Raw genomic sequence first — 13,129 nt, 5'->3', positions numbered from 1 at the left:
CAGGGAGCAGCACAGCCCCCTGCAGCCAGCAGCCTGCTGGGATCTGGCTTCATCCTCCTTCCTGGTGCTGCTGCCAGGGTGTCTCTGCTCTCTGCAGCCTGTTTTATTTGTGCAGAGAAAGCAGCTGTGATGCCATCCTCAGTGGGACAGTGTAACTGCAACTTGTCCAGCAGCATGACACAGCCCAGCATGCAGCACTGGCAGTCCCTCAAAGGCCAGAGAGGTGTGCAAGATGACCTTAGAGGACCTGCAGCTCTTGCACAGCATGCAAGAACAGGTGTCCTTCTAAAGGCTACACACACATGTTCAAGAAGTGTTGGTACATGTACGCGTGCACACACAAAGACACAGACCTGCAACTCTGCAGGACAATGCTGCCTTTGAGCCAGGATGCTTTTATTGAAAAGACCCTGCCACAGGGAGTCGCTTATCCCGTCCTTCCCCACCTAGTCCTGCAGCAGGAGCTGAGCAGCACCTGGAAGGAAGAGTCCTGAAAGTGCTTTACTGGGAGGTTTATTCCTGGAAGACGCTGGATCCTGTGATGCTTGAGTCCACGGCTGCAGAGCCAGCACCCCAGCTCAGTGACAGGCCACAGAGCAGAGCACGGAGGGAGAGCAGCAGCCAGGGCACCAGCTGCCATCTCTGCAGCAGAGAGCCTCCTCACATCACCCGGATCCCTCCTACTGCCGGCAAGAGAGCATGCCTGGGCCTGGCCTCAGCCTCAGGTGCAGGGCAGTGCAGAAACCCAGTGACAGACTTCTGCCTGCAGGCTCTCGGGAGCAAACAAGCACAGTCCAGACATCACCACTTCACCAGCCCCAGGGTGGTCGATGGTTCACGTTGTCTTCACACGAGCAGGCAGACTGGGCACATGACAGCAAGCCAGCAGTCCACCAGCTCTGGGCATTCAGGGCCAGCCCTTTCCAACAGGTCTGTCACATCAGCCAACCTGGTGCAGGCCACGGGACCAGCCAGGAGCGGGAGCATCAGCAGTGACCATACCTCCACAAGACAGAAGGAGCCAGGAGCAGGATGTGACACTGTTGAAGCTAGGGTTGTCCCCAGAGCGGTGATGAACTCTGCAGCGCACATCCCACTGAGCCTGCTGAGACCTTGCTGGGCCTCACCACACTATCTCCTCCAGGCAGCACAGGCACCGCACTGCTCACAGGGTGCTCAGCAGCTCCCCCACAAACAGCCTGAATGTGTCAGGACTCAGCCCTACTAGGGAAATGGCAAAGCCACAGCCATGCCCTGGCACTGCCTGCTCCCATAGCTCTGTGGGGCTCACACCGCCCCACAGAACGGCTCCTGCCAGCACTCCCTGTCCTGGCTGCATGCTCTGCAGGCTGGCCGGGCACTGTGGCAGCACTAGCTCATTTGTGTCTGTCCCCTGCAGCAGGGAGAGGCCTTGAAGCCCCTGCATGGCAACAATGGGGTGCAGCGGAGCCCCGTTCTCCAGCAGGGATCCACTCTTCAGCTGTGCTTGCCGGGCCCAGCCCCACAGACAAACCCTCCTGCCACCTGGCTATGACTTCCCTGGCAGCACTGGGGCAAATGCCTGCACTGCCCCATCCCCTCAGTCTCGGGGCCAAAAGGGGAGCAGCTCCTGCCCTCCACAGGCAGCCCTCTGAGCCCACACACTGCAGCTGAGAGCAAGGTCTGCTCCAGGCCAAGCCAGTGCGCAGGGATGTAGCCTCCCCTCAAGCCAGCGCACCAGCCCCTCTGCTCCCCTAGGCTTGCCCCCCTGGGCTGGTGGCGCAGCCCCCCACCCTTTCTCAGCTCCACGCTCCACAGTGGCAGGGGAGCGGGGCCAGGCATGCGGGATGGGCAGGGCCGCGCACTGCATGCACGGCTGGGAGCCGGCTCCATGCACATCCCCGGACAGGCGCCCTCGGGAAAGCGTAAGTTCTGATATGCGGATCTTCGCATGCAGAGTTCCAGGCTGGGCGCCTGGTGCTGCCTCTTCTTCCAAGGCCTGCTTTGGCTCTGGCAGGATGCCCAGGACCCCAGATGCAGAGCTGGTGCTGCACTTACACCTCGATTATATTGACTGAGGGAGACTTCTTCTATGAGAGAAAAATCTGCTTTAAGGCCCTGCTTTGCTAAGCCCCTGGGATGCAGACCCCACGGCAGAGCCCCCAACCTCCCAGGCAGGCACTGAGACCAGCAGACCTCTGCTAAAGGGCTCCCAGGTGCAGCTGAGCCCCCTGCCCTGAGCTGAGGTATGGGTGAGCTGCAGCAGAGACCTGGCTTCAGCATCTCCCTCAGGAGACCAAGGAAGCTAACCCTGAAACCTCAGCCTTTTGCACTGACGTGCTCTCCTGGCAGAAAGGTTCAGGTAGCTCAGCTGCATCGCCTGGTGCCCCCCTCCAGGTCAGTCCCTTCAACTGCACACTTGCCTCCCCAGGAAGCCTTTCTGCCCACTGTGGTGCCCCAGTACTCCTGGGTGAACCAGCCCCCCTGCCCCACATTCTTCAGCCTCCAGGGCTTGCAGGTATCTGGTGGCTTCTGTCTGGTCCCTAGTGGTAGCCACACTACACCTGATGTCCTTGGACAGGAGGTAGGTGCGGGGTCAGAGCAGAAAAGGTAAGTGAGGGGGTAGGAGGACATCTGCCATGGGGTAGAGAATCCACAAAGCATGGGATGACTGGCATGGAGGAACAGATAAGGCCTGCTGAGTGCCAGGCATGTCTCACTGCCATACCCCTCATGATAGCTCTGGCATATGCCAAGGGAACTAAAGGCTGCAGGTGTGAGGTGGATTTTCTCAAAAACTGTTGCAAGCACTAGCAGGCACTTTCCCTTACACTAAAAGGAATATGCTCATTGAAGAGCACAGCGGATATGTGAATTCAAAGAAGGTGCTGGGAAGGGAAGGGGTCCTGGTTGCTGCACATGTGTTTCGTAGCTCAGCCCTTGCACGCTGAAGCAGGGTGCAGGAGGCGAGTGTCCCCAAGACCACGCTTTATAACAGGGCCCAGATCAAGAGCTGCGCTGTTTGCTGCTTTACAGCAGCTTGGCCCTGAAGCCAGTAGGCAAAGCGAATGCAGAGCTTTTTCTATACCTTGTTCCCAGCTTTGTAATTAACGACTGCAAGAATAAACTTGCAGTGTTGTCACCTGCAAGGATGCTAAGAGTATGGCGAATGCAAAAAGACAAACTGAGGTGCATCAGCCCCATAACGGTGAACTTCGCAAGCAGCAGCAGGAACAGGCCTTTGCAGCCCTATATGAGCAGGGTCAGTTTGGAGCAGGGATCTAAGAGGAGGGATCTTTTTTGGCAAGGAGTAGTCAGGAAGCGGGAAAATCTGGAGGACAAGAACTGGGGCCTTGAAGTCCAAACAGGAAGTTTCTGCTTCCAACATCCACTGGAAACCAAGATGTGTAAGCAGAGGGGCAGTTAGGCAACAGTGAGCAGAGTTCCCACTGATAGAGGCGGCAGATGAGACACAAGGGAAAACCTAATGCAAGGTCCCATTAAAGCATGCACATCAGGATTATAAATTACTGTCTTTGTCAAGTAACAAAGGGAGAAGTGTCAGGTGCTGAGAGAACAGCCAGATGAAAGTACTGCTCCCTCCCCATCCATAGCCTGGCACAGTACCTCCATGAGAGTTGGGAAGGGGCTCTGGGGTGCTTCCCATGAACAACTTGTGTGTTGATGGCCTGGAGCAGGCCCCAGTGAAGGCAGAAAGCGAGCAGCGATAGACCAGTGCAGGAACCATAAGAACAGCTGCCCAGCTTGTCTGCCTCCTGCCTGAACCTGTCTACGGGATGCTGAAGAGGTACAGCCTTGGAGGGGCATGGTATAGGGGCTGTTACAGTGAGAGGACAGGTACCACCCTGCTATGTGGGAGCCATCCCAGCTGATATATCCTGCCACCTCTTCCAGTGTTTCTCCTGCAATCACCCACGGGGCACACACACTGCCCCAGAGAGACCAGGGCTCACTGCACCGTAAAAACCCTCAGTTTTTAGGGTGAGAGCATGAGCTGGGGTGTTTCCGTTTCTGGAGAGAGCCAGAACCTATCCAGGCAGCAAGCCACAGCAGACATCCTATGCCATCCCTCCTGCCAGCCCTCCCCACTCACCTTGCTCCGCAGCAGCCCTCCGCTCGGTCGCTCTGGTGTGCTATGCTCCGAGGATGGCTTTGTCTTTTCCTTGTTGTTGTTGGAGTCGTTGTCCTTGATGATGTCATACTGTCTGCAGAAGAGGGCGATCACCGCTGCCGAAAGATGGGGGATGAAGGACTCCCTCACACTGGCTGCCCCCTGCCTCCCCTCCCCACAGCATCCCAGCTGGAGAGCAGTCAGGCCTGGGGCACCCTGGGGTGCTGGGCACCCACACCCTCCACCTGTGTCAGCCTGGACCACCCCAGGCACCTCTGCATGTGTGGTCAGGCCTGTCTCCATGGGCAGATGAGACACGGATGCAGCTAAAGCCAGCAGGGCACACATGAGGTGCTCGATGCCTATGGCTCAGGGCTGTGAAGCCAAAGGCAGATGTTGAGGCACTTGGAGAGGGACAGCCCTTGAGGTCAGTGAGCAGCTGAGTGCCTCCAGCAAGGCACTAAAGTTATTCGTCCAGTGCTTGCGACCCTCATAAAAGCCAGCCCTTGGCTTTGTCCTGTCTTGCAAACTGACTGTGGGGTCAGTCACTCTGTCATGGTTTTACAGCACCCATCTCACGCAACCCCACCTTGTGACACTGGACTCTGGAGCAATGCTTTGAACTGTAATCATTAGATGTGTCGGACCCATTCAAACCACAGTGCATTATCACAGCCACCCACAGACTGGACCTGATTTCTCCCTGTTGGCACTCTGACACACCAACCTGCACAAGGTGTAAGCTATCAGCAGGCATCTTGTATTTTCTTCCAGTGCACTAGAAAAGTGTTCAGGGCTAAGACAAGGAGAGATCCCTGCAAGATGCCACTAGAAAATCCACATTTACTGGGAAGGGAGTAGGGGACAAATGACTTCCCATTCACAGCAGCTGCATGTGACCAGTCAGGAGCTGACTTACCGCTCAGGCTTCCTTGCTCCCAGGGCAATATGCTGTTTGCTAAAGCACTGGCTTTAATCAGCTGCTGTAGAGGAGCAAATCACCCATCTTACAGTTTTAGCAGATTGAGGCACAGCCACTACCAGCCAGTGCAGCAATGTTACCAGATGTCAGACAAGCTAGCTAAGGCCCAAGTTACATGATAGTTAATGTCAGCTGGGATGCTCCCACCCTGTAATTCTGTATTGCTTGGGTCCCACATTGTCTCCTGCTCTTCCAGCACAGCAGTCAGGCTACCCAGCCCACATGCTCCAGGCCATCACTGCTAAGCAGCGGCTGTGGTTGCTCCTTTTACCGCACTGGCTTGAGCTCCTACAGAGACTCAGTGAACTTACTGGAAAGGATGCCAGACCCATACCAATATGCCTCTGCACTCTCTTTAGCCCCATCGTCTTTGTGGACCCTGGATTGCACCTCTGCCCCAGCCTGCTGGAACGTTGCTTGTGGCACTCACCTGCCCACATGAGCAGCACAGCCACAATGATGATAATCTCGCCTGTCTGCAGCTGCCTGTCTTTGTCCAGCCCTTCCATGGTGATGTCACCTGCAGAGAAGAGAACCCAGGCAGGGCTGGCAGCAGATACCCTCCTACCAGAACCTACTTCAGGACCAGCAACGCTCAAAGATCTGAGAAGGAGCTCCAGAGGAGAGAGGCCCACCTCCCCCAAACAAGGACAGGTTTGGGATGACATCTTGGCTGGGGAGAGGACATGCAGCCTGTGGCTCTCCTGTGTCAGATAAACCATCCGTGCTTCCAAAGGCAGTCAGGGATTCTAACAGCTTGTTTGGGTTCAAGTAGGGACTGCACAATGCATGGGAGTAGTCCCTGAGGTTACTCCCTATGTAGGGACCAGGGCAGGTTAGGAAAGCCCTGAGTTGAACGCAAAAGTTCTGAGGAAAGTAAGCCATCTGCTTGCCCTGTTATACTCTTCTCAAGTCCCCCTCTTATGGCTAGTGCTGGAGACAGACTCCTGTGCCCAGTGGACCCCCTCTGGGCATCACCTCTCTTGGATTCTTGGATCATGTCTCATGGACCAGCATGTAGGCAACCCCAAAGCAAGAAGGCACAACATGGATCTGAGTAGGAGAGGAGACTGTGGGGCTCCATCATTTGTCCTTTGGTACCTTGCAGGCTGGGACATCGGAGAGCCCATTCGATATTTGCTTCCTATGGGCAGCAGCTGAGCAGACCACAGCAGTTGTCCTGGCCACAGCCTGCTTAGCTGAATAGGGTGCCAAGACCTGGTATAGGAGGGCTGTAAACCAGGACTTGGGGACATTATCATGGCCATAGTGGACACAACAGCAGCCTGTACAACCCCGCTACCCATTATGACCCCATGTGTCCCAAGCAGCCTGCTGCTCAGGGCAGCACCTTCCTTGCTGGCTGCTGGATTCCTGCCCGTGTGCTGTGGAGACCTCCAGGTATGGCCCCACCAGCAGCACTTGGGCGAGCTGGAAGGACCTGCCTCACCTTGGCTGGAGCTGTTGGAAGGGAGGCGGTCAGTCTCCTTCAGGGTCCGGAAGTGGACACGCTTACTGGCCTGGCTTTCTCCATACAGGCCGATGCTCTGCACCTGGATGATGTAATCAGCATCCTCTGCCAAGTCCCACAGCACGCAGGCCCGGTTGGTGGTGTTTACCTCCCGGATGAAGCGCTGCATCTGTCCATCTTGCCGCTGCCAGAGTGAAGAGCTGTCATCCCCAGGAGGCTGTTCCCAGCTGCACCAGGCACAGGCCCCTGCCTGCAGGGCTGTGCTGGGCACACTGCCCCTCACTCCTCCCTTCCCGGGCAATCATCCACCCCAGGGGTGGGCCAGGCTGGCTAGCACTTTGCTATGCAGCATCCCAAGGTGGCCTGAGAGCCAGGCGCCTCCCTGGAGAAGCCACCATCATCTGGGGCTGTGGAGGCAGAGCAAGGCAAGCAAAGAAGGGTCATGTCATGGCTGAAGCACCATCCTTATCCAGAGAAATCACAGGCAAGCCACTGGAGGGACAGCTACCCCCAGTGCAGCCCATGGTCTGCTACTTCCCATCAGGATGGATGGCTCAGACAGGGTGCCCTGGCAAGGGCTGCTCAACAGCAGAGGTGTCCTCAGGCAGGTGCCAGAGGAGCTCCACACTGTGGCAAAAGGGCTGACACAGGAGCATGCTGGTAATCAGTGAGAGGGGTCCCCAGCCCCCTGGGGACAGAGCCTGGATACCTGCTGTAAGATGGCATAGCCGATGACCACGTCTCCTTCTGGGACGTCCCAGGAGACTGTGGCAGAGTTTGCCTTCAGCTGCGTCACAGTCACGTTGACAGGGGATGGTGGCCTGTCTGGGTGAGCCAGGAATGGACCGAGGCAAGGCACAGGAAAGAGGCAAAAGAAGATGTCTCAGAACAGGCACTCACCCCTGCACACCACCATGGGGGGCCTCTCCAACATCTGCCCATGGCAGCACATTGGCCAGGGCTACAGGGAGCAGCTTCTCAGGTGAATCTGTCCCCAGGAGAGGAGTGGCACAGCATGCACAAGGCTGAGGCCCTGCCAGCAGCAACACAGGCACGGCATGGTGCTTCCTGGGCTAGTGGGCAGCTGCCTGCTGGGGGGGGGGGGCAGGTGTAGGTATGCAGGCACAGAGCTACTCCCTGCCTGTGCAGCTACCCCTCTGTGGCACCCACTGGCTTTAGCGGTCTTCGCTCGCTGGCCAGGACTCCTCCCTGCCTGGCTGTTGGTGAGAAATGCGCTCACTGCACACCTCACCCTCTGCAGTGTCCTACAGCGGGGAAGGAGGACAAGCTTGTGAGGCATCTGACTGGCTCTTTTCTAAAGGGCTTGCTTGCAGCGGCAGACATAGCCCATTGTTCATAATACATGTTCCACATAAAAGGGATTAGCAATGCTGACCACGTGCCCAGGCTGCCAGACCCAGCTAAAGACATGAAGGGCCCCCAGTAGGCTCCTTCTGCCTTGCAGACATTGAAATGGGAAATGCACGAAGGCCCGTCCTGAGCAAAAAAGAATTAGAGTTTAAGAGACTGTCATGGCAATTTAACCAGTCCCTGCAGCTCAAAATCACATGAAAAGAAAAGTCTTTGCAGCCTGTCTCAGAGCACCGCAGAGACCCTGCTATCAGAGAAGAGAATGACATTCACATCAGTTCTTCATGAGGGCAGCTGCTTGCAGATCTGAGGTACCTTCACTGCTGCTCAGATGTTCATCTGTTGGAAGGTTTACTTCATTCAGCTCTAACGCTAGCAGAAGCAGGGCTGCCTGGCATGACACACTCCTGCTCAGCCTGGGCACAGAGTAGATTCTTGGCAGGGAAGTCCCATGTTTCTGTAGGGTCCAGAAAGTCCTAACAAATCCTACATTAATGCAATTCTTCAACCAAGACTGTGATGGTAGAATCAGGCTCCTCTAAGCTCTGGGGCTGCCCTGTGGATGTGCATATCACGAATGCCTGGCACACCACCCAGAACTGTGTAGGAAGCAGCCCAGACACAGTATTTATATATCAACTGTGACAGAAAAATGGGGCAGCTTGGAATAAACACACTATGCAACTCAATCTGGCCATCTCATCTGCCTGGCATTACTCCCTGCTCTAGAGTGGGGAGGAAAACCCAATGCAGAAGGCAGAGCTGACTTCCCCAGCAGTGCAATGCCATCAGCTGCAAAGCTGGCAGCAACACTCAGCTGTTGCTATCGTTTAGAAAGCTGGCCTGATTGACCCATGGTCCGCACCATCGCTATTTTGAGATTTCACAGCACTAAAAGTGTGGCAGGATCCTATACAGGTACGCAGACCTGCATACAAAGCCAAATTTTGTCTGCAAATTAGACACACGAGTGCATGAAGAAAGACACTGAGGCTGCTGTTTGTGTGTCCTCTCTCCCTGTAAACAAGACTCTGTCCTTCTACAAGCTGCTTGTGTAGCACAAGTTCAATGCTGTGATTTATATAGATAGAAAAAAAGCTCCAGAGCGCACCCGAGAGCAAGAAAAAAGACAACCATAACACCACCAACTACCACTGTTAGAGTGACAAGGAAAGGTAATTTCTGCAGGTCAGCTATTTAAATGCATTCGTTCACATTTGAATATACCCAGCTCCAGATCAAACCAGGAAAAGGCTGTGATTCCCACTCTGAGAAATGCAGGGTTGTGGTCTGCCACAGGCAATTAAGACAGACAGAAGGGTCACCCACAGAGACCAGAAAACACATTTTCAGAGAGACACTGGGGCTGAGTGAGTCCCCAACACAAGCCTGCCACATCACCAGGAGATAGTGTCATTGGAGACAACACGAACAAGGACATCACAGGATGCTGTGCCTTCTCTTTCAGAACAGGAGGCTGAAAAACTGGAAAGGATTCAAAGATACACTCAAACATCCTTTATCCCATGAAGAGTGTGTCTCCTTAGAGTTTCACCAGTGGGAAACTGGTTCATCACTCTAACCTGTGAGAGGGATGCTCTGAGCTATGTCCTTATCTGCACACCCTCATCTCCCACAGGCCAACAGCAAAACAGGCTATTCTGAATAAAGCTGCAGTCCCCAGACCTGGCCACTGACTTGGGCATGTGTATTCTGTGCACACAGGAGCTGAGCTCCCCACAGATGTCTGGTTTTCGGCTCCAGGCACAGCCAGCGTGCAAGTTAGTTGCACAACTAACAGCTGAGCTGTAGACAGCACCCTGTCAGCTAGCAAATAACTGCTCCCTTGCACTGTTCCAGGCAGAAGCATTTCGAAGTGGGGGGTGGGAGGCTGCAATGTTTCTGCTAGCCTTCAGGTGTAAGAGGAACAGTTGTCCAAGGCTACCACGATGCTAGCAAATGTAACGAGGTCAGGAACAGCCCAGGAATCTAGTGTTGGTGACTGGTCCCAGGAACTGTTTTGGTCTGAACCAGCCAGCATGTGCCCAAACCACTCTTGGGCATGGCTCAAGAGTTAGCACTGATGTGTTCCCCTCTTTGGAACTCACGAGCTTAGTGCTATGGATGTGACCAGAGCCTGCCAGCTGGCCTCAGGACAAGAACAGGACCTCGTGCTTCACAGGATACATATACAGTAATAAATTAGGTAGCTTTTTACATCTAACAGAATGTGATAAAGTCTGAACATGCCCAAAGGGGGCAGTTGGACTACCCAACCTTTAAGGGTGTGTGAGGAAATTAAAGGCAGGGTCTGACATCCCTGCGACACAAAAGTCTGCGGACGGAGCTTGTAGCAGGCTCCCTGCTCTGCACAAGATTTTTCTAGACTTCTGCGGGGAACCCAGCCCAAGTTTTTGGGCTGGGGATGCTGAGACATGGCCCTGGGGCTGAGTCACTCTATGATTTGAGAACAAGGGCACTGCACTGATCCACAAGCCATGCTGCTGGGTCTGCATGGGGCTGACAGTATTGCTTGAACTGTACTTAGCCAGAGCTCGCAAAGGCCCTGTGTAGGGACCTTCACTTACTGGCAGCAGAAGGGCATCCCAGGGAGGATACCACCCTGGTATCATACTGCAAAGACAGTACACAAAGCCAACGTGATCTGCTATTACACCCAGAGCCAATCCCCAAATGGAGAGAGGGGAGGGTGAGAAGACCTGGGGGCATGGCGGAGCCACAGCGCACATGGCTAGTCAGTGCTTCAGACCTCATGCATTGTAAACATACTTTGTACAGGCTCCAGGCAAGCAGACCTGAACCTGTGTGACAGTGAGAAGGTGTCCAGGCTGCAGTTCTTCACTGGAAAAATGAGTGTCCCTTGGTCAGTCTGCAGTTCAGCAAACTGCAGAAAAGATACCTCTGAGCACACGGGATTTGCACACCTAGCAGGAAGAGAGAGGACAGGAAGTTTCAGAAGTTGAAACTAGAGAAGTTCACCCTAAAAACACGGGGCAATGTTTAATCCCAAGGATATGCAAGATGAGACCTCACTGAAAGGTGCTATGACAAGACCTCCAAAGGACAGCTCACACCATAGAAAGCTTTGCATATGATCCCCACATTAAGCCTAACGTTCTCCAGCCTGCTCTGCAGCTGAGGTCAGAGCAGTTTCATGCCAGAGCTGTTGCCATAAAGATCTGTGAGTGCAAGGGCTCCAAAAAATGTACTCTCTGAAGCCAACTATTAAAAACATTCCTGTAAAGCCAAGATGCTCCAACACCCTGCTGGGCTCTCTGGGAAAAGCATGCCACAGTTAAGTCCTGCCCAATGCATCAATCGCTAATGGTTCTGCATCATTTATAAGTTATCCAGCTTCACTTTTGATTAAAGCCACATTAAGAAATGGGCACCACCACAGAAAGAGCAATCACTTACTTAAGGCCTGGCACACCCTTTTGTCCTGTCACTACAGCAGTGCGTTCCTTTCAGGCCTGCTGAAGAGGTGGGAAGAGTTGGTCCTGTGTGCTGGAGCCAGCAGCACTGCAGCCTGAGGTTGAGCGGCAGGGACGGCTGACCTGTGAGCAGCTGAGCACTGGACTAGATCTGCCATGCAACCTGGCTTTGTAGGTTAGAAAAGGGGCCAGACAGATGCCCTTCAAGACCGATGTTGGCAGATGTGGCGCTGCATAGGGATGGGGCACAGCCCCACTGGTGCCCTCCCCATCCTGCTATGACTCCGGAGAGGGGACCTTACCTGCCCCTCAGCCCGTGCCCTTGGGACTGCTGCTCAAGGGCACCCAGATGTTTGCCCAACTTATCCCTGCAGTAGGGAGGTAAGCATCAGGCTGCACATCTAAAAATAAGTGGCCCCTTTTTAACAACCCTGACTGCATTTCTTCCTGAATCCATCAGGCCCTGGAATACATATTTTGCAAGGAGACTGAAAACATGGCAGAACATATCAGAACATGTCTGATACTCACAATTCAATCTGATACATCAGTATCCTGACAAGGGGTGAATAGACAGCAGAAGGCTGCCACTGACACAGGGTCATTCAAGAGTCAAGGGAAGAAAGGACAGAGGTACCCTGGGTGCTGACAGACCTCGGTGTCTTGGCAAACACCAGCCCAGAGAAAGCAAGGCAGGCAGGAACGCCTGTCAGGCAGGGACCAGCTCACAGCCCAGCCTACAGCACTGGAGCATCCCTGCCCGGGGCCATTAACTCCCTCGGGACTCGCTGCTCACTGGTGAGGGGCAAGGACGGGAAACAAGGAGGCCCTGCTCCGCGGGGGCACAAGGAGATCCCGCGTTTCCCCACTGCCTCGCCCAGAAGGGGGGGCTTCGGGAGCCAAAGCCGCAGGCGGCGACTCCAGGTGCCCCCGGGGCAGCCTGGTGCCCACGGAGGGCGGCACGGCCACACGATCGCACCCCGTCCCACGAAGGCACGGCTGGCTTGGAGGCCACGGCGCGGCCCCGGGGGGTTGCCAGGGGACCGGAGGGGGCAGGGCTGGGCCCTACGGGATCGCGGCCAAGGCCACGCCGTGGCCGGGGAAGAGCCGGCGGGAGGGTCCGGCGAGGGGCCCCAGCCCACAGCAGGGTCCGGCGCACGGCGTACCCGTGCCGGCGTCCGGCGAAGGGCGGCGGACGGCCCCGGACGGCGCCCGGCACGGTCCCTCGCCTCGCCTCGCCCCGGCCCGTCCCGGCCCGTCGGCCCGGCCGCACTTACTGGCTCGCACGAGGCAGAGGTCGCAGCTGAAGAGCACCAGGACGGGGCTGAGGAACGCCGAGAAGCGGGCCATGGCGGCGGGCCGGCGCAGGAGCGCCCCGGACTGCGGCCCCGGCCCGGGCGGCAGCCCTGGCACCGGCCCGGCTCCCTGCGCCGCGGGACGGAGCGGGGCCGAGCCCCGGCCGCAGCGCGGGGCGGGGGTGGAGGGCGGGGGGGGGGGGCGGAACGGCCGCCCGCACCTCCCCCGGCCCGCTCCGCCCCGCCCCGCGCCGCACCCCCAGCGGCGCCGCAGCGGCTCCGGCGCCGCCTCCCAGCCGTGTCCCGGAACCGCCGGCACCGCCCCGAGCCTCCCCCCCCGCTCCAAATCACCGGCGCCGCCCCCGCCGACAGCCAGTGCTGCCCTCCAGCCCGTGCGCTACCCCCGTAGCCGCCAGCGCTGCCCCCTGTGCCGTTTCCCGATGG

General features: G+C 56.3%; 1 protein-coding gene across 4 annotated transcripts; it reads right to left on the bottom strand.

The window, feature by feature from the left end:
* Positions 1-375: 375 nt before the first annotated feature.
* Positions 376-12,886, bottom strand: FNDC4 (fibronectin type III domain containing 4). Of its 4 annotated transcripts, none has more exons than XM_052809826.1 (6): positions 12,668-12,886; positions 7,274-7,389; positions 6,544-6,748; positions 5,524-5,613; positions 4,094-4,205; positions 376-2,066 (listed from the first exon to the last, which is right to left on the bottom strand). In XM_052809826.1, the coding sequence occupies exons 1-6, from the start codon at positions 12,738-12,740 to the stop codon at positions 2,045-2,047; spliced, it is 618 nt and encodes a 205-aa protein (XP_052665786.1). In that variant the 5' UTR covers positions 12,741-12,886; the 3' UTR covers positions 376-2,044. The 4 variants fall into 4 exon arrangements, with proteins under 4 accessions (XP_052665786.1, XP_052665785.1, XP_052665784.1 ...); XM_052809825.1 differs by having other exon boundaries at positions 376-2,069; positions 12,668-12,885; XM_052809824.1 differs by having other exon boundaries at positions 4,094-4,227; positions 12,668-12,883.
* Positions 12,887-13,129: the final 243 nt, after the last annotated feature.

This window comes from Harpia harpyja, chromosome 15, assembly GCF_026419915.1.
Source record: "Harpia harpyja isolate bHarHar1 chromosome 15, bHarHar1 primary haplotype, whole genome shotgun sequence".
NCBI lineage: Eukaryota > Metazoa > Chordata > Aves > Accipitriformes > Accipitridae > Harpia > Harpia harpyja.
This window is presented reverse-complemented; position numbering and strand designations above follow the sequence as displayed.